The sequence below is a fragment of the Halichondria panicea genome, chromosome 4 (assembly GCF_963675165.1).
Source record: "Halichondria panicea chromosome 4, odHalPani1.1, whole genome shotgun sequence".
In the NCBI taxonomy this organism is placed as follows: domain Eukaryota; kingdom Metazoa; phylum Porifera; class Demospongiae; order Suberitida; family Halichondriidae; genus Halichondria; species Halichondria panicea.
This window is the reverse complement of record NC_087380.1, coordinates 303,218-328,141: the sequence shown is the minus strand read 5'-3', so window position 1 is coordinate 328,141 and position 24,924 is coordinate 303,218. Positions and strand designations below refer to the sequence as shown.

The window sequence follows — 24,924 nt, the reverse complement described above, 5'->3', positions numbered from 1 at the left end:
CCTTGTAGCCGGAAGGTGCAGCGGATGTGCAACCATGCTTAGCATTCCAAGGAGTGGTCACACCCACAATGCATTAGCTTGTACATACTTATATGGGGAGGGGCTGCTCAGGGCTACACAAACACAAGGGCAAGAACTGCTAAAGCTAAAGAGGTGAGTGAAATAAGTGGAGAGATGGTATGAATGTGGCTTATATTAGACATACCATACTACAGTCTATAGTTTATGTAGTCTAGATATTAATTACACAAGTGTATAAATTGACATGCTAAGTGTATCCCATTCAACATTGCATGTGGTAAATACTAAACTATCCAGCTATATATACAGTTGCTTGTAGATGAAAAAGTTGATTTTTAGTGAAGAATTGTTAGATCTAAGAGGTACACCTATTATTACATATTGTTATTCAACGCATTGACCTTTCACAATAACAATATTCACAACCAGTGTATATTGTTCAACCAGTGTATATTGTTCAACCAAGTGTATATTGTTCAACCAGTGTATATTGTTCAACCAAGTGTATATTGTTCAACCAGTGTATATTGTTCAACCAGTGTATATTGTTCAACCAGTGTATATTGTTCAACCAGTGTATATTGTTCAACCAGTGTATATTGTTCTCTCATCAGATGAAGCTCCTACTGTTGGTATCCCTACTGGCCGCTGTTACCTTGACAACAACGTACGCCCAAACCATTGACCGTGACTATGTCCAATGCGATGTCCAACGTCGTGTGTGTGAGTGTCGCGAGGATGCGGATGAATGTGACTTCACGCTAGTTATAGAAGAGCTGCAAACTTTCACCAGCTACACAGTGGAGGAGGGCAACCCAGTCTACTCCAACCCAATAGAGCAGAGAGAAGCATTCAAGTTCCGTGAAGAAGAGGGAAACTCGTATTATTTCAACGCCTCTGGACATTTGAAACCATTAAACACTGATCCTGACCACGTTTGTGTGACATTGAACGAAGACTTTGGCTCTGTTAAATGCACTGTTCCATTCACAGCTGATGGTCGTACTTATCGTCCATTCATTGCCATCAATGGAATAGCCCCAGGCCCTACTATTATAGTGTACGAGGGACAGAAGGTGATTGTCAGTGTTAATAATAGACTGATCACAGAGAGTACATCAATCCATTGGCATGGTATGGATATGAGGAACACTCCATGGATGGATGGCGTTGTCTTGGTTACTCAATGCCCCATAGACCCCTATGAAACATTTCGATATTACTTTGAAGCTGCGCCGACTGGAACGTTCTGGTACCATTCCCACAGAGTGGAGCAACGAGCCGACGGTTTGTTTGGTGGTCTAATTATTCGAGAGTCCGTAGAAAGGCGTCTAATGCTTGAGGGCGCTTTGGGTGCCCCAGTAATTGATGATCCTGGCACTCGGACTATCCAACTTCACGCGTGGGCTGAGGGAACTACACTCGACCTATTCACAAGGATTAAAGGAGGACTGGAGTTCTTCCCTGACAAGCCATTCGGGGACATCCCCCTACCCCCCAGCGAGCAAACAGGGACCCCCTACACAGCCTACGAGGCTTCCTCTGGGCCCGACGGTTTGGAGGTCGGCGATATACCATTTTGGTCCGGGCTTATCAACGGTAAAGGACGACACAATGATGTACCATACAACAAAACACGATTGGAGATATTCAATATTCTCAACGACGGTGGATTGTATCGTTTCAGACTAGTAGGAGCTCAGAGTTTGTATGCTCTCAAGTTTTCTATTGATGAGCATAATTTGACTGTGATTAGTACGGATGGTAGCCTCATAGAGCCAGTGGAGACACAGTTCCTCATTATACACACCGGAGAAAGATATGACTTTATTGTGAAAGGACAGAAACCACGAGATGATGTCAGTGATTATTGGATACGTGCAGAGACACTGGAGGTTGATCTGGACTCCCCTGGCCCACCCTACACTCCAGCCGGTAATCTAGCCGAGGGCATACTCCATTACAGACAAAGCCCTGAGCAATTACCACGATCTACTGACTACGAGATGATCAAACAAAACTCTATTCCATTCAACACTTCAACTTGTGCCGATATCGGTGGATGTGTGGCTGTAAATTGCCCATTCCTGAACTTCCATTCCTCGTACAACACCAGCTGTATCAATGCCCACCAACTGAAGAGATTGGAAGCAACACCGAGCGAGCAAATGCCTGAGGCTGAACTAGACCCTGATTGTCAAGATTGCGAGATCTTCTTCAATATTGGTTCTGATCATGACTCTCTAAATGGCCGTAACATGAGGCTACCTCCCGCCCCTCCACTGACACAGAAGGATGACCTCTTACCAGGACAATTCTGTAACCTCCAGACACCATGCCCTAATGAGCAACCATGCAGCTGTACACACATGAGGGAAATCACTTCATTTAACAAGACAATACGTATTGTTCTCAGTGCTATTGGTGAAGACGTGCGTGAAGGTGAAGCTTCCAGTCATCCCTTCCATTTGCATGGCCATCAATTCCACGTGGTTGATGTTGGATACGGACCTTACAATAATAACACTGGATTTCTAGAAGGCCCTAGAGAAGACATTGTGTGTGATGACAGGCTGTGCAGCAATCCATCCTGGGCTGTGGGCATGAAACCATCTTTCGAGATATCCAATAAAACACTTCGCAAGGATACTGTGATTGTTCCCGGTGGAGGTTACGTTGTGCTTCAGTTCCGTTCCGATAATCCCGGTCTTTGGTTCCTACATTGCCATATTGTACCCGATCTCCTCGAGGGCATGTCTGTGATGATCAATGAAGTGGAGAGCCGTCATAACCCACCCCCTGATAATATCAACAAGTGTGGTGATTTTAGGATATCCCAGTCGCTGTTTTATGAGAAGCTTGCCTTCGATCCGTCCAATGCTGCACAAGGAATGGTAGCCAGCTATCTGGTGGCTATTACCAGTGTAGCCATGCTTGTACTGGGTTAGTAGTATATAGTTATAGCATAATTATGTTGCTGTAGTTAGTTGAATAGTTAGAGACGTTTTAACCTTTTTAATTGTTTTTGAGCACATTATTTATTCTGCTGCATGCAAAACTGTGTAAAAGTGATGTTGACAATTCATTTTTTATTACAACACAAGTCAAGTTGAACATATTGCATGCATGAGAAATGATACCACAAATTAAATTAATCATTACCATATATACCATGACCACTAATTACAGCATGTAGCTTTGACTTCATTTCTGTGTGTTCTGACCTCATCTCTCACATGATCTTGTTGCTGTGGTAATGACAGCATATTTAGGGAACCTGTTGGTGGGTAAAGATCATTAATGAAACAACTTCCAAACAGATAACTGTGCTAGAGTAGTAGTGGAGAGAAGTTGCATGCAATGAAGACACAAGGTGTTCAGTTTCTGCTGCTTTTGCTGTGTGTTGTGTCCACCTGCTGGGGACAGCAAGGTAATACTGTGATAATGATTGCTAGTAGATCTAGGTATGAGCTTTGAACTTGGTTGTAGTCTATATATATATTTAATTATCTTGTATCACTAAACAGTCTACCTGACTCTGGGATCTGGTCCTAGCATCACCACTAACAATACTGAGATCTTCATCACTACCATTGGAGAGGGGGCCCAGGGTGGTCTTCCATCTCTCACTTGTCACAGTGACCTCACTACCTGCTGTAGAAGTGGTGCCGACAACTTTGGTAATGGAATACTGGGACAGTGGACGCATCCTGATGGGAGTGAGGTAGTGGGAAATGTTGCAGCATTGAATACTGGACAGCAGTTCTACATTGTGAGGGATGCCAGGCAGGTCATCGTGCTAAACCGTAGAGTATCTCCCAACAACCCCCTCACTCCAACCGGGTCCTACTGTTGTACTGTACCAACTACTGGAGGAGACATGACCCTCTGTGCTAACCTGGGTGAGTGGATTGCACAATGATTACCTTATCCAATATCATCTGTACACAGTGGTGTCACTGACGTGTATGTCCCTCCCTCCCCCCACCAATGGAGGGATCTCCTACTCTAACATGACGCTGGGTGAGAACACTGTGGCCACCTACACCTGTGACACTGGCTACACTCTGAATGGAGGCAGCACCAGGACTTGTGAGAGTGATGGAATGTGGAGTGGGTTAGCTCCAGTGTGTCAAGGTAAGTATATCTGAATTTGTGCAGTTTATGTGTTGAATGTGATGTTCACTATTTCAGGAACTTGTTCTGATTTACCACCGATATTTAATGGAGGCATTACCTACACTGATGGACCTGCTGGCAGCAGACCTGTTGATAGCGTTTCTACCTACACTTGTGATAATGGATACACTGTCACTGGAGGGAGTTTCAGAGTTTGTCAGAATGATGGGACCTGGAGTGGAACAGCTCCAATCTGTCAATGTGAGTTCCACTATGTGTTGATGGTTGATAGATTGTGCTGCCTCCACAGCCACCTGTCCTGACCTCACTGTACCAACCAATGGAGTGATCATCTACAGCTCTAGTACCGCACCACACCGCCCTCGAGGAACTGTGGTTACACAGAGCTGCTTGAATGGATACGTACCCTCCACTACCAGCACTGCTACCAGAGTGTGTAGAGCTGAAAGATTGTGGAGTGGATCAGCTCTCACTTGTCAATGTAAGTACAATGAACTCTAACAGAGTTACAATCCCTCACCCCCACAGTACCTCCTGTCTACGTCTCCGTGGGAACCACCAACTATGCTGTTATGAACTCACAGGTTGCCATAGACACCATCGGAGATACCACTGAGACAGCATTGACTTGCAGAACTGACTCAACTATTTGCTGTACAGGACAAGATAATCCCAATAGTGCCAATGGATTAGGATATTGGCTACTACCGAATGGAACAGTTGTCACAAGGAAACTGGACATTACTGATTCAGACACTGATCTACTGTACAGTGTTGGAGATACAGATGCACTCAGACTCCATCGTCGAGGGTCTGTGTCAGGCCCCACTGGCTCCTACTGCTGTGTGATTCCTGACAGTACTGGGGTCATCCAAGCCTTCTGTGTGCAGTTAGGTATGTAAGTGGGTCTATGTTCTCATCCTTGTTCTGCATGTGTTTTGAAGTACCCACTGCAAGTAAGCACAGCATGTGCATTGTGTTAGGTTGGTACTAACAAACAGCTTGAATTGTCCATTATACAGCCTCTATTGATGAGAGCTCTCTCTGTCAGTTGTGATAACACTGGTGCTGTGGTGGGAGGAGTGGTAGTAACGTTGGTAGTGGTAGCAGTGATTGCAGTGACTGTAGTGATGGTGACCTACCTAGTGCTCCGGTACAAGAGAGGAGGGAAAATGTGAGTTAAAGTCAAAAATGTTCGAGGTCTGCCTCCTGCCGGCTTAGTTACGCCCAGCATGTTCAGTGTAAACCTTCATATGGATAAACAAACTGGTGATGCCTAATCTTTAAAAACATCAAAGCAGGGTTTTAAAATCACTTGTATGGCACTGCCATTATGATCTCATATCATGTTGGCACTGTGGTTCACCAGCTCACAGGAAATTGTCCGGTTTGATCACCAACTACGTATACATTATTACATTGGAATGGGTGCCACAAATTTAACACTATATACGTGCCAATAAACTGCTTGTGGCCATCCATCCATATAATCTAGGCTTGCTAATAATTATAATTATCTTCACACACACACACAGGACCGCTCCTCAAGATATTCCCCTTACTGACCAGGGTCAGAGTGCAGCTATTATCTACGAGACCGTCCCTGTCACTTATGAGGAGATCTCAGCCTCTGGAGAGGTCAGAGGTGACTACAGCTATACACAAAACGATGCCTACTCGACTATGAGTGGGCGGGAGGCTCCAGCTGCTGTATAGGATAACTAAACTGTATTTCAGATTGATAGAGCATGCAGTTATACATACTTCATCAGTCCCTCCCCTCTCACAATGTTTTTCATTTCAAAAACGCTGTTAAGTTGAACATGAGAAAAAATCCCACAAATAAGCACAACCACTAATATTAATGACGACATTGTGTAGCTACTATTCTGACTCTGAATGATGCTGTTCATTATGAGTCCAATTGTTGTGTATTCTCTGGACCTCATCTCTCACATGATCTCGTTGCTGTGGTAGTATTGTCTCTGCTAGTGAGCTCAGAGCAATCAGTCGATCATGGTCTCTTGTAGCATCACAGATCTGTGTAGGTGTGTGTGTGTGTGTGTGTAGGTGTGTGTGTGTGTGTGTGTGTGTGTGTGTGTGTGTGTGTGTGTGTGGGTATGTGTGTGAGGTGGGTGTGTGTGTGAGGTGGGGTTAGTATTTTGGTCAAGTGTGCAGTAGTTGACTACGGAGGAGGTCCGACATGCGTGCACGAATCACTGCAAGTGCTAGTGCATTTGGCCTGGACATATCACTTGTAGTGATTCGTGCACGCATGTCGGACCTCCTCTGGGTTGACTAGATTATAGGTCACAATTATTAACTACTTAATCCTTAATAGCAAGCGCCAAAAAACAAAATATCTTTTAGGGATCTTGTCAGTAAACAGATGCCCTACCTTAAAGAGGGCATCAAAGGTGTCCATGTCAGGTGATAATTGGCACTGCTTGAACAGCCCCAGGAACAGGAAACCTCTCTCCCACTCCCCACACACCTCACAGCAGCGGATCAGCGTGTTCATTAACTCTACATCTGGCTTCACTCTAGAGTTGAGCATTCTCCACCAGTCCACTGCTGCAGAGTGGGCAGCTGTGCTGTTGGTCTGTGCAGCACTGGCTATGATCTTGTACATGTGCAGGTCAGGCTCCACTCCGCATGTGAGCATGTCATCATAGGTAATGAACAGGGGTCCCCCCACTGGGCCTAGTGTTGCTAGGGCACTGATGATAGGGTACCAGTGACTGGTCTCTGTGAGTAGCCCCTGGTTGGACATTGTCTGTGTGTGCATGTGGGGGGGGGGGGGTAATGAAATTGAAACACATGACTTGAAACGTATCTTTCAGACATTTTTGACATTGGATCAACGATACTAAAGTTATGGCAGCTGAAATATGCCCATGCAACTACCCCCCCCCTTCGTTTAATCTCAAAATAGTACGATAGTTCGGGAACTCTTTCAGCTGCCATAGCTTGAGTATCGTGGATACAATTTAAACGATTTTTTAATTTTTTGGAAGCTTAGAAAGAGACCTTTCAAATGGTGTCATCAAAGTTTCTGTTTGAGCGATAAAAATGTTTCCCAATTTGGCCACACCATGGATAATAGCCCATGGTCCAAGGCCGAAAAATGACAAATTATGACCCCAATAAACTTTTGGATTTAAACACATCATTTGAAAGGACTTTTTCTAAGCTTTCAGAAAATCCTAAAATTTTTGACATTGGATCAACAGTACTAAAGTTATGGCTAAGATGCTCAACTATCCTCCTCGTATATAATTATACCAACAATGCACTATTATTATAGCTCACGTTCTTGATGGTCCTGATGTAGCTGAATGAGTGTGTGAGTTGCTTGGGGTCCCCTCCACACACAAGCTCCACCCCCAACAGCCGCACATAGTCCTCCAGTGTCAGTCGAATATCATAGCGGGCACGGAAATTACGACGAATTAAACCCAACACCTGAGAAAAGAATCTGTAACAGCATAGCATTGAAAATGGGAACTTATGGCCCATTACAAATTAGATTATTATTATAATTATAGAAAGAGCTCTTTCTAGAAAATCAGAAAATCGTTGAATTTGAGTTATCAGAATTATTATTACAGAGCCGACTGTATAGCCTCGGGGTATTGTATGGCTTACCCTGTTAGCTTGTTGAGGGGTGATTGGGCCGCAGTGTCCTGCCCACTCGACAAAGGCCTTGGAGGTCAAAGGTGAACCACACTGAAACAGAGACTTGATGGCACGATCAGCAGTGTCTAGAGATCCCTCATCAAAACACAGCCTCAGTAACAATGTCTGAGAGGGATAAAATAATTAACAATAAAAACATAATTTTAGTATATATATAATTTTAGTATATAATTTATATATAAATTATATTAAAATTGAAATTGGCCTCTAAATGAGGAACAAATTAACAGTGTTTGTAGTGGTAGCTATGGTAACATACTGCGTATGTGTGCTGGTCGGGATACACACTTTGTTGATGAAGGAAAGAGGGGAAATCATAACTCAAGAACTGCTCTTCAGCTTCACTGTGTTCCGATGCAGTATCCCTCAGAGCTAGGGCTTGAAGATGGAGACAAGCATTGGCAGCTCTGAGCAGGTAAGAGCTCCTGTCCTCTTCAGCAGCTGACACTGATGTCTGGAGGAACTGGACAGAGAGATCCTATAATTATTGGAAAGGTTAATCATATCTAGCTCTTATAGGGGGACTGTATTAACATACCTTAAGAGTGAATGTTTGCTCCCAGAGTGTGTGGAATAGAGCAGCAGCTGATCCCACATCTTTAGTTAGTACATACTCTATAAGTTGCTGCACATTACACTAGTATCAGTGGCCCTCACTTGAGACTAGAGAGATGCTCCATTGCTCTGTGGTGGAGGCCAGCCAGTGACAGGCCATTAACAAAGGCCACTTGCAACGAATCACTCTCAACACCAACAGACTGTATAATAGAATATAAATAAGTGAATTATTGTTCTTAATTTTGCAGACCACCTCCTCCAAGAGTTGTTGCATTCCCTCCACTTGTCTGAGGGAACCAAGACACTCCAGCTGTACACACAGGAGGGGGTGGGAGGGGTCAGAGGTCAGCGAGCACACCTCCAGAGCCAGTGCAGGATGCTTGTTATCTAGTAACTGTTTAGCTACTACTGCACGTATCAGTCTGTGTGTGTGGGTGGTTAGTGTAGGTACAGGATGAGTGTGAGGGGTATAGTGGGTGGTTAGAGTAGGTACAGGATGAGTGTGAGGGGTGTGGTGGGTGGTTAGTGTGTGTACCTGCAACCACTCCCCCCTCATGACCTCCACAGCCTCCCCAGCCTTGTCATCAGCAATGAGGGTGGTCACTAAGTGGAGACAACATCTGTGCAGGGCATCAGAGTTAAGCAACCAACATTGTGTGTATGTACGTTAAATTATGCCAATTAAAGTAAGCTATCAAACATGCTTATTTTGAAAGGGCTACAAATGCATCCATTACAGAGGATGTCAGGTTGGTTGCTATGCTAGTAATACCTGTCCTCCATTGCCAGCCCCTGTGACCTCATGTCCTCCCTCAGGGCCAGTGCAGCCTCTGAGCTACCCAGCCTCTCACACATTGCCATGACCATCGTGTAACTGTCCGTATCCATCCTACCACTCATCTTAGACTCCTCCCACAAATCCAGCGCTCTATCATATTGTCCAGAGCTGGGAGAAAAGAAGTTGAATTGAATATTAAAAATGTCGACTCTGCAAGTAGAGTGTTTTCAACACACTACGGAGCCTTACCTTACTAGCTCTCTTAGTTCCCTGTACCTGTGTGTGTGGGTGTGTGTGTGTGTGTGGATGGATGGGTGTGTGTGTGTGTGCGTGTGTGTTGTGTGTGTGTGTGTGTGTGTGTGTGTGTGTGTGTGTGCGTGTGTGGGTGTGGGTGTGTGTGAGGGGATGGGTCTCATTCTACGGACCACCATACTATTCTCACAATGTCTCACCAGTAGCTGAGTGTTGTGACCATTGTCTGATGAGGGGTAGTAGGGTGGTGGGCTGAGGACATGAGAGCTGCCATGGAGACACCACCTGGAGGACAGCGGGTGAGGGACAGTGATGGTGTCTGAGGAGAGGGAGTGTGAACCAAGGTCTTGCTGCTCTCTGCCAGGCCATGTGAGTGGGTAAAGATCATTAATGGTGTTTTGGGGTGTGTCATGCTAGCCTCGAATCCAGGCCGATTAATTTTAATCGGCCTGGTCTCTAGGCTAGTGTCATGCATGCAAGAAGCTGAGATGTTGCAGACTCAAGGTGTTCAGCTTTTGCTGCTATTGCTGTGTGTTGTGTCCACCTGCTGGGGACAGCAAGGTAATCTATTTAATGATTGCTGTTGATAGAGTACATGGTATAGGTACTTACCTGGTCATCATAATTATACAATATTACATTCTCACAGTATTATGCCTCTCCCTCCCTCCCCCCACCAATGGAGTGATCTCCTACTCTGACTCACCACTGGGTGAGAACACTGTGGCCATCTACACCTGTGACACTGGCTACACTCTCAATGGAGGCACCACCAGGACTTGTAAGAGTGGAGTGTGGAGTGGATCGGCTCCAGTGTGTCAGCGTACGTGGAATGGACTTTGTACTGTTTGTTTGTTGAATCATAGATAATAGAGACTGTGCTCTATTATCTATGGTTGAATGTATCATCTCCCATACAGCTAACTGCCCTGAATTACCCCCACTGACCAATGGGATGATTATGTACAGTGCTGTATCCACTAACAACAGACCTTTCTCCTCTAATGCTGTGCACTCCTGCAACACTAACTACACTCTCACTGGAGGTACTTTCACTGTACATACCACCAGGTTCTGTGTGAGTGGAGGGAGATGGACCTCCAACTTGTCAAGGTGAGCTCTGTCACTCTTGTGCAGTTCGTACTAGTGGGGGTACCTGGGATGGTTCGGACCCATGCAGTGTGTCCAGCGTAAGTGTACTTTTTATTGAATGCTATTTTAGGAACTTGTTCTGATTTACCACCACTAATGAATGGAGTCATTACCTACACTGATGGACCGGGCTTACTGACAGCAGACCTATTAATACCATTGCTACCTATACTTGTAACAATGGCTACACTCTCACTGGAGGTAGTTTCAGAGCTTGTCAGAATGATGGGACCTAGAGTAGATTAAATCTCATTTGTCAATGTAAGCTAGTACAATGAACTCTAACAGAGTTACAATCCCCCACCCCCACAGTACCTCCTGTCTACGTCTCTATGGGAACCACCAACTATGCTGTTATGAACTCACAGGTTTCCATAGAGACCATCGGGAGATACCACTGAGACAGCATTGACTTGCAGAACTGACTCAACTATTTGCTGTACAGGACAGGATAATCCCAATAGTGGCAATGGATTAGGATATTGGCTACTACCAAATGGAACAGCTCAGTGTCACTAGGCCGGAGTCTGATTCAGACACTGATCTACTATACCTCTTTCCTTGGCAATCTGTTGTAGAAATTACAACAACTGTAACGAATCGTTATGATGAATTAGATGAAGTTGTATGTGAGCTCCTCCCTGACAAACAAACTGTAGTCTAGGTAACGGCCTTATCAGTCAAGTAGGCTAAAAATCTGTGTCCTTTGATGTAAGCTTTGATGTCTCTTTGTGCATATGTAGTTAAAAAAAAAAAAAAAAAAAAGAAACCTTTGACTAGCTAGGAAGAGTAGCAGCAGTAGTAGTAGGAAGAGTAGCAGTGCAAGCAGGACTAGACTAGATTAAAAAGTTGGTGGAACGAATAACTGACCGTTTGGACGTCACCTGGCTGCCAGACTTTCATCTGGACTCTTCCCCCTGAGTAGCTGGCCTTTCTCTAAGCCACAAAACTGAGCAAGAAGCTGAAGAAGCAGCTAGACAGAGACATGTTACCTAGCCTTGAGAATTGGGAGGCGTGGCTCAACTAGTTAGCCCAGCCCAGAGGAATTGTTACCGTGGGTACTGAACAACCGTAGAAGTAGGGCTACCCCTGGCTTTACTGAATTAACTAGCTGTGTCTGCTGTCTAGTTGGACCAGATTTAGCTAGATAATGGGGTAGAGAATAGTTGAGCGGTGCTGTGTGTAGCTTGAACTGTACTGGCTGGCAAGAATCTAGTAAGCACCCTATGCACTGATAACTTGTCAGAATGGAGGGTATGTTCTAGGGATCTGGACAGCTGTACATCCAAAGGAGCCAGGGAGTGCCAATCATCTTCTCCCAGTCTCTGACACGCTAAACAAAACGAGCTAGAACTGGGAGTCCCAGCTAGAATTGCTAGCCGGATCTAGACTAATAGAATGACATGGAGGCGTGGTGAGGCCGGATCCACACTAATTGATCGACCTAAAGACGCTCCTGTTCCAGACTTTTACGAATGGTAAGGAAAGGGATACAGTGTTGGAGATACAGGTGCACTCAGACTCCATCGTCGAGGGTCTGTGTCAGGCCCCACTGGCTCCTACTGCTGTGTGATTCCTGACAATACTGGAGTAGATGTGACATTCTGTGTGCAGTTAGGTAAGTGGGTTTGTGCTCTCATCACTTTTATATGGTGTGTTTCAGCATAGATAGTAGAGGAGAGGGATTGGAAACGCATGCGTGGGACTCAGTACAATTTCGGCCCATCCGTGTCTCGCCTACGCCCACGCAATGCTGTAGCGGTAACTGAAGCAAGGCATCTTTTTAGAAGGACAGAGAAGTGCCTTGGCCTCAGGGATATTGCACAGGGCTATGCCAGTTAGTACTATGCTCTTAGTACCTAGTATAGTTGTACCTTAACCTAGAAGTGTCTACTAAAGGAGTTTCATGAGTTTTTTTAACCTTTCCTTGACTGGCTGAGGATTGTGGGATTTTTTTATCTCTCCAAAAAGAAGTACAGCCTGTTTGAGATTGAAGACAAGTACAGTGGTATGTTAAGTGTTTTTTAAATGTAGCAACTTTGTGATTGACTCTCCATGGTAGTATTTGCTGACAAATTTATTATCACACTCATGACTTTCACTTGTGGGATTTTGTGGAAGTGTAGGTGTTGAAGTAGCAAATGTATATAGGCTAGAAGTGACCCTTTAATGTTACTACATGCTATTGTACACTTTATTTGTAGTTATACGAATGGATCGGCAAGTTTTTTGGGGAAGAGTTATGAGAGAATAAACGACGGAAGTGTCAGTTGTGGAAGACCCAAGGTAACTGTTATCTCAAACTGATACTGTTTTTAATCTCAGATTGTGTGCATCTGATGATGCTTCTTCAGAGTTTACATCGGCAGACTGTAGCACGTTCACTGAACCACTACCAAAGAGGACGTTCAAGAAAATTGCATCATTATTTCTGTCTTTACATCACGAGTAGACATACAATAATTATGTTAAATTGTTTGTATAATGAATTGTTTATGATCTAGATCTATAAAAGAGAAGTTAACATGTTCTTGAACTTCTATTAACACTGTGTCTGATCCCACTGTAAACTATTTCATACAATGGCGAAAACTCCTCTAATACTAACTTCTGAAACACAAATGGAAGCTAGTAGCCTAACTTGATCCTAGTAGCCTTCCTGCCTGTCTCATGTCTCTTTCTGGCTAGTCAGTAGTAGCCTTCCTGCCTGTCTTTTGGCTGTTAAAGATTAAAATACTAAAATTATCATAGGACAAAGGTCAATTTCTAGTGACAGAGGCAGGAAAGGAAGAAATTTAACCGTGACACGCATGGGCCGGGCATTTATGTATGCGTTTCCAATCCCTCTCCTCTACTATCTATGGTTTCAGTGACTGGAGTCATCACTACCTCTCCTCCAAGTAAGTTAATTGTCCTTTTATACTGACCATGTATAATATAGCACAACCTTCCCATGTATGTACAGATCCTGGTGGAGCTAACAACACAGGAGGTGTGGTGGCAGGTGTAGTCATTGTGTTACTCATTCTAGCCGCTGTCATTGTGGTGGGTATCATTGTCGGGGTCTACTTCTGGAGGTAAGACAAGCAGACTAGATTATCAATGTGTGGGCATGTACAAATGTTTTGCTCAGGTACAACAGAGGAGAGGAAATGTGAGCTTCTTGTTTAAAGTAGTTTGTGTTGTTCGTGTATCAGAGCGTTGTTAGTTTAGGCACTCACTTTGTTGTGCGTAAACAAGCTTCATGAACTAAACAAACTTATTGTCATGACTACTACTATGAGTAATATCATCTGTTCTCCACACACATACAGGACTGTTACTCAAGATATCTCCCTTACTGACGAGGGTCAAGATGCAGCCGCTACCTACGAGACCGTCCCTGCCACTTATGAGGAGATCCCAGCCTCCAAAGAGGTCAAAGGTGACTACAGCTACACACAGAACAATGCCTACTCGACTATGAGTGGGCGTGAGGCTCCAGCTGCTGGAGGAATATACGATAACTGAACTGAAATATCACACATAATTATATGACTTTTGTGTTTCATTACTTTAATGCAGATGTGAACTAATTTTAATTGTTTGTGTGCTACTTCTACTGTACGAGCTTCTCTCCCTTGTCATAAATAATGACTGTTTTTAGGCACTCATGGCAGTGTGTGTGTTAGCCTCGATTCCAGGCCCTTTTCAAGCGGCCTGGAATCGAGGCTATGTGTGTGTATGCGCATGGTGTAGTATAATAAACAATGCAGTCAAAATCAGTAGTGGAAGATAGTTGGGCGGAGTCCAACCAATGAGGAAGCGTTGGTTGGACTCTGCCCAACTAAGTGGAAGATAACTGTTTTGGAATGTGCAAGCTAAGTGCAAACAATGGAGACTCAAGGTGTTCAGCTTCTGCTGGTTTTGCTGTGTGTTGTGTCCACATGCTGGGGACAGCAAGGTAATATTAGTAGTAGGTATGAGCTATGAATTAGGTTGCATAGCTAAATTAGTAGACCTTTCATCACTGAACAGTCTACCTGACTCTGGGATCTGGTCCTAGCATCACTACTGACAATACTGAGATCCCCATCAATACCATTGGAGAGGATGCTACTAGTGGTCTCCCTTCTCTCACCTGTCACACTGACCTCACTACCTGCTGTAGAAGTAGTGACAACAATGATAATGGAGCACTAGGACAGTGGACGTATCCTGATGGGAGTGTGGTACTGCAAAAAGGTGGCTCAGCGACTGCTGGACAACAGTTCTACATTAACAGGAATGGTCCTCAGATCATCAGACTAAACCGTAGAGAGGCTAACAACCCCATCACTCCAACTGGGTCCTACTGTTGTACTGTACTAACTACTGGAGGAGATATGACCCTCTGTGCTAACCTGGGTGAGTGGATTGTACAATGGTCACCTTATCCAATATTATCTGTACACAGTGGCGCCATTGGTGTCATCGACGTGTCTGTCCCTCCCTCCCCCCACCAATGGAGGGATCTCTTACTCTGACCAATCACGTAGTGATGGCACTGTGGCCACCTACACCTGTAACACTGGCTACACTCTCAATGGAGACAGCACCAGGGCTTGTGGGAGTGGAGTGTGGAGTGGATCAGCTCCAATTTGTCAAAGTGAGTTGAATGGACTTTGTATACACTGTTTGTTTGTTGAGTGTATCGTCTCCCATACAGCTAACTGCCCTGACTTACCCTTACTGATCAATGGGATGATTATGTACAGTGATGGATCTACTAACAACAGACCTTTCCTCTCTAGTGCTGTGCACTCCTGTAACCCTGGCTACACTCTCACTGGAGGGGACACTACCAGGGTCTGTGTGAGTGGAGGGAACTGGTTTGGGTCACCTCCAACTTGCCAGCAGCGTAAAGAATTGAATTTGTACAGTTTTATTTATTGAATGTCTTTTTACTATTTCAGGAGCTTGTTTTGATTTACCACCACTAATGAATGGAGGCATTACCTACACTGATGGACTTGCTGACAGTAGACCTATTAATACCATTGCTACCTTCACTTGTGACAATGGCTACACTCTCACTGGAGGGAGTTTCAGAGCTTGTCAGAATGATGGGACCTGGAGTGAAACAGCTCCAACCTGTCAAGGTGAGTTCCACTACATCTTAACAGTTGCTTCACCTCTTTAATACAGTGAACACAGGACCCACTAAACCACCCACTACCTGTCCTGACCTGATTGCTCCGACCAATGGAATGATCGGCTACAATATGGGGATTGCTAGTCTGAGACCAGTGAACACTGTGGCCACCTTCACCTGTGACAATGGCTACACTCTCAATGGAGGCAGCACCAGGACTTGTGGGAGTGATGGAGTGTGGAGTGGGTCAGCTCCAACTTGTCAAAGTGAGTGGAATGGACTTTGTACTATTTGTGTTCGTCGAGTACAGTTACGTAAATATCCTTGTTGACAGTTTCTTGTGGCCCCCCTCCTTCTATTACCAACGGATCTCCTGGACAACCAACCAGCACAATGATTGGAGGAGAGGCGACCTACACTTGTGACACGGGATACCTTCTGATTGGCTCTGAAACCATCACATGCTTGAGTACTGGAAACTGGAGCAGCTCACCATCTTGTCAGAGTAAGTGCATGGCACTTTCTGCAATGGCTATTATTATCATGACCCCCTACAGCCCCTCCCCCTGTGTACTTGTCCCTCTCCTCAACCAACTACTTGTCTGGACTCTCTGAGATCTCCCTGTCCTCCGTGGGAGAGGGGAGTGGCCTCGTCTGTCATACTGACCTTGCTGGCTGCTGTGAGGGGAACACTGGAAATTGGTACTATCCTAACGGCTCTGTTGTTATGGAGGATGGAGCGTTGTATGTTAGTAGAGGTCAGATGAGTGTCAGTCTGATGATGAGTGGAACAGCTACTGCTCCTGGTGGTGTCTACTGCTGTGTGGTGCCTACCAGTGGAGGGATAGACACAGCATGTATTGTGTTAGGTTGGTACTAACAGCTTGTGGGTTGTCTCATGCATTCCATTACAGCCTCTACTGATGAGAGCTCTCCCTGTCCCCAGAGTGACAACACTGGTGCTGTTGTGGGAGGAGTGGTGGCCCTGGTAGCAGTGGTGACTATAGTAACTGGTGTAGTGATGGTGACCTACCTAGTGCTCCGGTACAAGAGAAGAGGGAAAATGTGAGTTGGTTTTTAAGTGGTTTGTGTTGAAATAATCACTGAACAAAGTGCTATTGTCATAACTAATACTATGAGTATTATCGTCTGTTCTCTCCACACACAGGATTGTTCCTCAAGATATCGCCCTTACTGACCAGGGTCAAAGTGCAGCCGCTACCTACGAGACTGTCCCTGCCATTTATGATGAAATCCCAGCCTCCAAAAATGTCAAAGGTGACTACATCTTCTCACAAAACAATGCCTACTCGACTGTGAGTGGGCGACTGTGAGTGGGCGTGAGGTTCCAGCTGCTGGAGTAATTATACGACAACTGAACTGATCTATCACATATTTATGACTTTTGTGTTTCATGTTTACTTAGTGTTTAGTTGATGCAGATGTTGCAGATGTGAAATAATTTTGCTACTTTGTGTACTTTGTCTCTCTTGTCACATATAATGACTCGCGCAGTTACAGACACGTTGTACGTACTTCATCAGCCCCTCCCCCTCTGGCTTAGTACAAGTTATTTCATTTAACAGAAAAGCTACTGTGCCAGGCCATTTGTTCTATTGTAACGCCGCATGCGAATTAGAAATTGTCCTGTGGGAACAGCCCAGCATGGGGTAAAGATCATTAATGGAACAACTTCCAAACAAATATAATTATATCAACATATAAACTGCATATCGTCATTGACTCAGCATAGAGTTGGAGCAATCATAGAGCAATGAAGACTCAAGGTGTTGTGCTTCTGCTGCTGTTGCTGTGTGCTGTGTCCACCTGCTGGGGACAGCAAGGTGATGATAATGATTGCTATGTAAATACAGGTGTGTATAATATCCCTTGTATGTAGTGGTCTGCTCGTCCCTCCCTCCCCCCACCAATGGAGGGGTCTCCTACTCTAACATGACACTAGATGGGCGTGGCCCGCCTCCAAAAAGGATCTAACATGACACTGGGTGAGAACACTGTGGCCACCTATAACTGTACCACTGAGGCAGCACCAACAGGACTTGTGGGAGTGATGGAATGTGGAGTGGGTCAGCTCCAACCTGTGTAGGTATGCGTTGTACAAACTAGTGGTAATGGTTGATCAGTAGATTGTGTCGGTCTCCACAGTGACATGTCCTAGCCAGCTCCCTGTGCCAGCCAATGGAGTTATCATGTACAGCAGCCGTTTTACTCCCGGTGTACACCGGCAGGGAACAGTGGCCGGACAGAGCTGCATGTCTGGATACACACGTTCCAGGAATACCAGCACTACTAGAGAGTGTCTGCCTGACAGATCGTAGGGTGGATCAGATCTTGTTTGTTTAGGTAAAGTGGTGATAGTTGTGATGGTTGGTATAGATTGTATAACCCCTATATGCAGCCATCTGTCCTGACCTCACTATACCAACCAATGGAGTGATCAGCTACAGACTTCCCAGTTCAGACTCCAGCCTCAAAGTAGAGAGAACAGTGGCTACACAGAGCTGCTTGAATGAATACGTACCCTCCACTACCAACACTGCTACCAGAGTGTGTGGAGCTGACAGATTGTGGAGTGGATCAACTCCAACCTGTCAATGTAAGCTAGTACAATGAACTCTAACAGAGTTACAATCCCCCACCCCCACAGTACCTCCTGTCTACGTCTCCATGGGAACTACCAACTATGCTGTTATGAACTCACAGGTTGCCATAGACACCATCGGAGATACCACTGAGACAGCATTGACTTGCAGAACTGACTCAACTATTTGCTGTACAGGACAAGATAATCCCAATAGTGCCAATGGATTAGGAGATTGGCTACTACCAAATGGAACAGCTGTCACTAGGAGTCCGGACATTACTGATTCAAACACTGATCTATTGTACAGTGTTGGAGATACAGGTGTACTCAGACTCCATCGTCGAGGGTCTGTGTCAGGCCCCATTGGCTCCTACTGCTGTGTGATTCCTGACAACACTGGGGTCATCCAAGCCTTCTGTGTGCAGTTAGGTACGTAAGTGGGTCTATGTTCTCATCGTTATATCCTGCATGTTTTTCAGTAACTGAAGTACCCACTGCAAGTAAGTGCAGCATGTGCATTGTGTTAGGTTGTACTAACAATATGTACTAACAGCTTGTGGGTTATCCCATTATACAGCCTCTACTGATGAGAGCTCTCTCTGTCAGTGTGACAACACTGGTGCTGTGGTGGGAGGAGTGGTAGTAACCTTGGTAGTGGTAGCAGTGATTGCAGTGACTGTAGTGATGGTGACCTACCTAGTGCTCCGGTACAAGAGAGGAGGGAAAATGTGAGTTACAGTCAACATTTTTTGAGGTCTGCCTCCTGCCGGCTTAGTTACGCCTAGCATGTTCAGTGTAAACCTTCATATGGATAAACAAACTGGTGATGCCTAATCTTTAAAAACACCAAAGCAGGGTTTTAAAATCACTTGTATGGCACTGCCATTATGATCTCATATCATGTTGGCACTGTGGTTCACCAGCTCACAGGAAATTGTCTGGTTTGATCACCAACTACGTATACATTATTACATTGGAATGGGTGCCACAAATTTAACACTATATACGTGCCAATAAACTGCTTGTGGCCATCCATCCATATAATCTAGGCTTGCTAATAATTATAATTATCTTCACACACACACAGGACTGCTCCTCAAGATATTCCCCTTACTGACCAGGGTCAGAGTGCAGCTATTATCTACGAGACCGTCCCTGTAACTTATGAGGAGATCTCAGCCTCCGGAGAGGTCAGAGGCGACTACAACTATACACAAAACGATGCCTACTCGACTATGAGTGGGCGGGAGGCTCCAGCTGCTGTTATAGGATAACTAAACTGTATTATCGCATAATTGTATTTCAGATTGATAGAGCATGCAGTTATACATACTTCATCAGCCCCTCCCCTCTTACAATGTTATTTCATTTCAAAAACGCTGTCAAGTTGAACATGAGAAAAAATACCACAAATAAGCACAACCACTAATATTAATGACGACATTGTGTAGCTACTATTCTGACTCTGAATGATGTTGTTCACTATCAGTCCAATTGTTGTGTATTCTCTGGACCTCATCTCTCACATGATCTCGTTGCTGTGGTAATATTGTCTCTGCTAGTGAGCTCAGAGCCATCAGTCGATCATGGTCTCTTGTAGCATCACAGATCTGTGTAGGTGTGTGTGTGTGTGTGTGTGTGTGTGTGTGTGTGTGTGTGTGTGTAAGGTGGGGGAGTGTGTGTGGGTGTGGGTGGGTGGGTGATGTGGGGTTAGTATTTTGGTCAAGTGTGCAGTGGTTGACTACAGAGGAGGTCCGACATGCGTGCACGAATCACTACAAGTGCTAGTGCATTTGGCCTGGACATATCACTTGTAGTGATTCGTGCACGCATGTCGGACCTCCTCTGGGTTGACTAGATTATAGGTCACAATTATTAACTACTTAATCCTTAATAGCAAGCGCCAAAAAACACAATATCTTTTAGGGGATCTTAATTGTCAGTAAACAGATGCCCTACCTTAAAGAGGGCATCAAAGGTGTCCATGTCAGGTGATAGTTGGCACTGCTCGAACAGCCCCAGGAACAGGAAACCTCTCTCCCACTCCCCACACACCTCACAGCAGCGGATCAGCGTGTTCATTAACTCTACGTCTGGCTTCACTCTAGAGTTGAGCATTCTCCACCAGTCGACTGCTGCAGAGTGGGCAGCTGTGCTGTTGGTCTGTGCAGCACTGGCTATGATCTTGTACATGAGCAGGTCAGGCTCCACTCCGCATGTGAGCATGTCATCATAGGTAATGAACAGGGGTCCCCCCACTGGGCCTAGTGTTGCTAGGGCACTGATGATAGGGTACCAGTGACTGGTCTCTGTGAGTAGTCCCTGGTTGGACATTGTCTGTGTGTGTGTGTGTGTGTGTGTGTGTGTGTGTGTGTGTGTGCGTGTGTGTGTGTGCGTGCGTGCGTGTGTGTGCGCGTGTGTGTGTGTGGGAGGGGGGTAATGAAATTGAAACACATCACTTGAAACGTATCTAAAATTATAACATTTTTGACATTGGATCAACGATACTAAAGTTATGGCAGCTGAAAAATGTTCAACTACCCCCCCCCCCTTCGTTTAATCTCAGAATAGTACGATGGTTCAGGGACTCTTCAGCTGCCATAACTTGAGTATCGTGGATACAATTTCAGCGATTTTCTGATTTTCTGAAAGCTTAGAAAGAGACCTTTCAAATGGTGTCATCAAGGTTTCTATTTGAGCAATAAAACTAATTTCCAATTTGGCCACATCATGGATAATAGCCCATGGTCCAAGGCCGAAAAATGACAAATTCTAGCCCCAACGAACTTTTGGATTGAAACACACCATTTGAAAGGTATTTTTCTAAGCTTTCAGAAAATCATAACATTTTTGGTACTAAAGATCAACAGTACTAAAGTTATGGCTGTTGAAAGATGCCCAACTACCCTCCTCGTATATAATTATACCAACCATGCACTATACAATTATAGCTCACATTCTTGATGGTCCTGATGTAGCTGAATGAGTGTGTGAGTTGCTTGGGGTCCCCTCCACACACAAGCTCCACCCCCAACAGCCGCACATAGTCCTCCAGTGTCAGTCGAATATCATAGCGGGCACGGAAATTACGACGAATTAAACCCAACACCTGAGAAAAGAATCTGTAACAGTATAGCATTGAAAATGGGAACTTATGGCCCATTACAAATGAGATATTTGAGCATAATTATTAGAAAGAGTGCTTTAGAAAATCAGAAAATCGTTGAATTTGGGTTATCAGAATTATTATTACAGAGCCGACTGTATAGCCTCGGGGTATTGTATGGCTTACCCTGTTAGCTTGTTGAGGGGTGATTGGGCCGCAGTGTCCCGCCCACTCGACAAAGGCCTCGGAGGTCAAAGGTGAACCACACTGGAACAGAGACTTGATGGCACGATCAGCAGTGTCTAGAGACCCCTCATCAAAACACAGCCTCAGTAATAATGTCTGAGGGGGGATAAAATAATTAGCAATAAAAAGAATTTCCATAATTTTAGTGCATTAAAATTGAAATTGGCCTCTCTAAATGAGGAACAAATTAACAGTGTTTGTAGTGGTAGCTATGGTAACGTACTGCGTATGTGTGCTGGTCGGGATACACACTTTGTTGATGAAGGAAAGAGGGGAAATCATAACTCAAGAACTGCTCTTCAGCTTCACTGTGTTCTGATGCCGTGTCCCTCAGAGCTAGGGCTTGAAGGTGGAGACAAGCATTGGCAGCTCTGAGCAGGTAAGAGCTCCTGTCCTCTTCAGCAGCTGACACTGATGTCTGGAGGAACTGGACAGAGAGATCCTATATTGGAAATGTTAATCATATCTAGCTTTTATAGGGGGACTGTATTAACGTACCTTAAGAGTGAAGGTTTGCTCCCAGAGTGTGTGGAACACAGCAGCAGCTGATCCCACATCCTCCCCTCTCCTGGTGGCCTCTAGTAACAGACACAGTGTCCGTGGGCTAGCAATACACCTGTAGCAGGAACACAGGCAGAGGCAGTACAGGACACAGTACACTGTAGTTAGTACATACTCTATATGGGCTAGCAATACACCTGTAGCAGGAAGACAGGCAGAGGCAGTACAGGACACAGTACACTGTAGTTAGTACATACTCTATATGGGCTAGCAATACACCTGTAGCAGGAACACAGGCAGAGGCAGTACAGCTAGGACACAGTACACTGTAGTTAGTACATACTCTATATGGGCTAGCAATACACCTGTAGCAGGAACACAGGCAGAGGCAGTACAGGACACAGTACACTGTAGTTAGTACATACTCTATATGGGCTAGCAATACACCTGTAGCAGGAATACAGGCAGAGGCAGTACAGGACACAGTACACTGTAGTTAGTACATACTCTATATGGGCTAGCAATACACCTGTAGCAGGAACACAGGCAGAGGCAGTACAGCTAGGACACAGTACACTGTAGTTAGTACATACTCTATATGGGCTAGCAATACACCTGTAGCAGGAACACAGGCAGAGGCAGTACAGGACACAGTACACTGTAGTTAGTACATACTCTATATGGGCTAGCAATACACCTGTAGCAGGAACACAGGCAGAGGCAGTACAGGACACAGTACACTGTAGTTAGTAGATACTCTAAGATGCTGAAGATTACACTGGTATCAGTGGCCCTCACTTGAGACTAGAGAGACGCTCCATTGCTCTGTGGTGGAGGCCAGCCAGTGACAGGCCATTAACAAAGGCCACTTGCAACGAATCACTCTCAACACCAACAGACTGTATAATAGAATATAAATAAGTGAATTATTTTTCCTGGTTTTCCAGACCACCTCCTCCAAGAGTTGTTGCATTTCCTCCACTTGTCCGAGGGAACCAAGACACTCCAGCTGTACACACAGGAGGGGGTGGGAGGGGTCAGAGGTCAGCGAGCACGCCTCCAGAGCCAGTGCAGGATGCTTGTTATCTAGTAACTGTTTAGCTACTACTGGTAGGAAGCACGTACCAGTCTGTGTGTGTGGGTGGTTAGTGTAGGTACAGGATGAGTGTGAGGGGTGAGGGGTGTGGTGGGTGGTTAGTGTAGGTACAGGATGAGTGTGAGGGGTGTGGTGGGTGGTTAGTGTGTGTACCTGCAACCACTCCCCCCTCATGACCTCCACAGCCTCCCCAGCCCTATCATCAGCAATGAGGGTGGTCACTAAGTGGAGACAACATCTGTGCAGGAGGGCATCAGAGTTAAGCAACCAACATTGTGGGTATGTACGTTAAATTATGCCAATTAAAGTAAGCTATCAAACATGCTTATTTGTGAGGAAAATCATCAATAAAGAATAATAAAGCACATTCAATAGACAGAGCTATGAAAGGGCTACAAACGCATCCATTACAGAGGATGTCAGGTTGGTTGATATGCTAGTAATACCTGTCCCCCATTGCCAGCCCCTGTGACCTCATGTCCTCCCTCAGGGCCAGTGCAGCCTCTGAGCTACCCAGCCTCTCACACATTGCCATGACAACCGTGTAACTGTCCGTGTCCATGCTACCACTCATCTTAGACTCCTCCCACAAATCCAGTGCTCTATCATATTGTCCAGAACTGGTGGCAAGAAGTTAAATATTGACGTATACTATAAATGTCGACTCTGCATATAATAGTGTGTTTTCAACACGCTACAGAGCCTTACCTTACTAGCTCTCTTAGTTCCCTGTACTGACTAGTGGAGGTACCTGTGTGTGTGTGTGGGTGTGCGTGTGTGTGTGTGTGAGGGGATGGGTCTCATTCTACGGACCACCATACTATTCTCACAATGTCTCACCAGTATCTGAGTGTTGTGACCATTGTCTGATGAGGGGTAGTAGAGTGGTGGGCTGAGGACAGGAGAGCTGCCATGGAGACACCACCTGGAGGACAGTGGGTGAAGGACAGTGATGGTGTCTGAGGAGAGGGAGTGTGAACCAAGGTCTTGCTGCTCTGTGCCAGGCCATGTGGGTGGGTAAAGATCATTAATGGAAGATAACTGTTTTGGATGTGTGTCATGCAAGCCAATTAGCTGTTTTTTGGATGTGTGCAAGCCAAGATACAAACAATGAAGACTCAAGGTGTTCAGCTTCTGCTACTTTTGCTGTGTGTTGTGTCCACATGCTGGGGACAGCAAGGTAACACTAGTAGTGGAGTATGAGCTATGAATTAGGTTGTATAGCTGAATTAGTAACCTTGCATCACTGAACAGTGTACCTGACTCTGGGATCTGGTTCTAGCATCACTACTGACAATACTGAGATCCTCATCACTGACATTGGAGAGGATGTTGGTCTCCCAACTCTCACCTGTAACACTGACCTCACTACCTGCTGTAGAAGTAGTGACAACAATGGCATGGGAGCACTAGGACAGTGGACGTATCCTGGTGGGAGTGTGATACTGCAAGAAGGTGGATCAATGACTGCTGGACAGCAGTTCTACATTCTACGGGGGGCACCTCAGGTCATCAGACTGGCTCGTAGAGAAACTAACAACCCCCTCACTCCCACCGGGTCCTACTGTTGTACTGTACCAACTACTGGAGGAGATATGACCCTCTGTGCTAACCTGGGTGAGTGGATTGTACATTGTACAATGGTCACCTTATCCAA

The 24,924-nt window shown here is 45.2% G+C and overlaps 6 protein-coding genes across 11 annotated transcripts in view; 4 read left to right on the top strand and 2 right to left on the bottom strand.

Annotated features, from left to right (window-relative positions):
• The first annotated feature begins 56 nt into the window (after window positions 1-56).
• LOC135334804 (uncharacterized) lies at window positions 57-3,124 on the top strand. The gene is made up of 2 exons (XM_064530131.1): window positions 57-153; window positions 636-3,124. The coding sequence occupies exon 2, from the start codon at window positions 636-638 to the stop codon at window positions 2,967-2,969; it is 2,334 nt and encodes a 777-aa protein (XP_064386201.1). The 5' UTR covers window positions 57-153; the 3' UTR covers window positions 2,970-3,124.
• A 175-nt stretch (window positions 3,125-3,299) lies between these two features.
• LOC135334817 (complement receptor type 1-like) overlaps window positions 3,300-24,924 on the top strand; it is a 47,375-nt gene continuing 25,750 nt past the window's right edge. Inside the window, exons 1-8 of one of the 3 annotated variants that reach the window (XR_010394371.1) lie at window positions 3,300-3,451; window positions 3,549-3,923; window positions 3,973-4,158; window positions 4,216-4,401; window positions 4,451-4,642; window positions 4,690-5,055; window positions 5,184-5,335; window positions 5,697-6,025. Coding sequence is in view for 2 of the 3 variants with exons in the window: in XM_064530157.1 (XP_064386227.1) it covers window positions 3,382-3,451; window positions 3,549-3,923; window positions 3,973-4,158; window positions 4,216-4,401; window positions 4,451-4,642; window positions 4,690-5,055; window positions 18,896-19,046; window positions 19,406-19,592 (1,713 nt within the window). In the remaining variant the exon portion in view is untranslated. Of the gene's footprint in view, window positions 3,452-3,548; window positions 3,924-3,972; window positions 4,159-4,215; window positions 4,402-4,450; window positions 4,643-4,689; window positions 5,056-5,183; window positions 5,336-5,696; window positions 6,026-18,895; window positions 19,047-19,405; window positions 19,722-24,924 lie in introns of those variants that run through there. The other 2 variants (XM_064530157.1, XM_064530158.1) reach the window with 2 other exon arrangements.
• Window positions 5,953-9,827, bottom strand: LOC135334828 (uncharacterized). Of its 4 annotated transcripts, none has more exons than XM_064530177.1 (12): window positions 9,649-9,827; window positions 9,446-9,472; window positions 9,191-9,364; window positions 8,954-9,038; window positions 8,669-8,840; window positions 8,518-8,618; window positions 8,399-8,457; window positions 8,120-8,338; window positions 7,810-7,965; window positions 7,474-7,626; window positions 6,560-6,937; window positions 5,953-6,201 (listed from the first exon to the last, which is right to left on the bottom strand). In XM_064530177.1, exons 6-12 carry the CDS (start codon window positions 8,573-8,575, stop codon window positions 6,046-6,048), a joined length of 1,179 nt encoding a protein of 392 aa, XP_064386247.1. In that variant the 5' UTR covers window positions 8,576-8,618; window positions 8,669-8,840; window positions 8,954-9,038; window positions 9,191-9,364; window positions 9,446-9,472; window positions 9,649-9,827; the 3' UTR covers window positions 5,953-6,045. The 4 variants fall into 4 exon arrangements, with proteins under 4 accessions (XP_064386247.1, XP_064386246.1, XP_064386243.1 ...); XM_064530176.1 differs by having other exon boundaries at window positions 8,672-8,840; XM_064530173.1 differs by having other exon boundaries at window positions 8,518-8,840.
• LOC135334791 (CUB and sushi domain-containing protein 1-like) overlaps window positions 11,219-24,924 on the top strand; it is a 42,311-nt gene continuing 28,605 nt past the window's right edge. The window contains exon 1 of the mRNA XM_064530116.1: window positions 11,219-12,218. The gene's annotated coding sequence lies outside the window, so the exon portion shown is untranslated. The remainder of the gene's footprint in view (window positions 12,219-24,924) is intronic.
• On the top strand, window positions 14,417-17,201 carry LOC135334808 (sushi, von Willebrand factor type A, EGF and pentraxin domain-containing protein 1-like). The gene is made up of 10 exons (XM_064530144.1): window positions 14,417-14,543; window positions 14,618-14,986; window positions 15,036-15,227; window positions 15,288-15,479; window positions 15,535-15,720; window positions 15,767-15,979; window positions 16,048-16,218; window positions 16,271-16,582; window positions 16,628-16,778; window positions 16,882-17,201. The coding sequence occupies exons 1-10, from the start codon at window positions 14,474-14,476 to the stop codon at window positions 17,045-17,047; spliced, it is 2,022 nt and encodes a 673-aa protein (XP_064386214.1). The 5' UTR covers window positions 14,417-14,473; the 3' UTR covers window positions 17,048-17,201.
• Window positions 19,696-24,289, bottom strand: LOC135334811 (uncharacterized). The gene is made up of 12 exons (XM_064530149.1): window positions 24,108-24,289; window positions 23,976-24,018; window positions 23,714-23,887; window positions 23,421-23,505; window positions 23,121-23,300; window positions 22,970-23,070; window positions 22,169-22,286; window positions 21,894-22,112; window positions 21,611-21,766; window positions 21,275-21,427; window positions 20,278-20,655; window positions 19,696-19,928 (listed from the first exon to the last, which is right to left on the bottom strand). Exons 1-12 carry the CDS (start codon window positions 24,274-24,276, stop codon window positions 19,773-19,775), a joined length of 1,932 nt encoding a protein of 643 aa, XP_064386219.1. The 5' UTR covers window positions 24,277-24,289; the 3' UTR covers window positions 19,696-19,772.

Coding starts and splice junctions, on each gene's coding strand:
- LOC135334804 (XM_064530131.1), top strand. CDS start 636: ATGAAGCTCCTACTGTTGGTATCCCTACTGGCCGCTGTTACCTTGACA.
- LOC135334828 (XM_064530173.1), bottom strand. CDS start 8,692: ATGCAACAACTCTTGGAGGAGGTGGTCTGCAAAATTAAGAACAATAAT. Junction 8,339..8,398: donor AGCAAACATTCACTCTTAAG/GTATGTTAATAC, acceptor CAATAATTATAG/GATCTCTCTGTCCAGTTCCT. Junction 7,627..7,809: donor CCCCTCAACAAGCTAACAGG/GTAAGCCATACA, acceptor TTCTTTTCTCAG/GTGTTGGGTTTAATTCGTCG.
- LOC135334808 (XM_064530144.1), top strand. CDS start 14,474: ATGGAGACTCAAGGTGTTCAGCTTCTGCTGGTTTTGCTGTGTGTTGTG. Junction 15,721..15,766: donor AACAGCTCCAACCTGTCAAG/GTGAGTTCCACT, acceptor TCTTTAATACAG/TGAACACAGGACCCACTAAA. Junction 16,219..16,270: donor CAGCTCACCATCTTGTCAGA/GTAAGTGCATGG, acceptor GACCCCCTACAG/CCCCTCCCCCTGTGTACTTG.
- LOC135334811 (XM_064530149.1), bottom strand. CDS start 24,276: ATGGCCTGGCACAGAGCAGCAAGACCTTGGTTCACACTCCCTCTCCTC. Junction 23,506..23,713: donor GGGCTGGCAATGGGGGACAG/GTATTACTAGCA, acceptor CCTCCTGCACAG/ATGTTGTCTCCACTTAGTGA. Junction 22,287..22,969: donor GAGCGTCTCTCTAGTCTCAA/GTGAGGGCCACT, acceptor TTCCTGCTACAG/GTGTATTGCTAGCCCACGGA.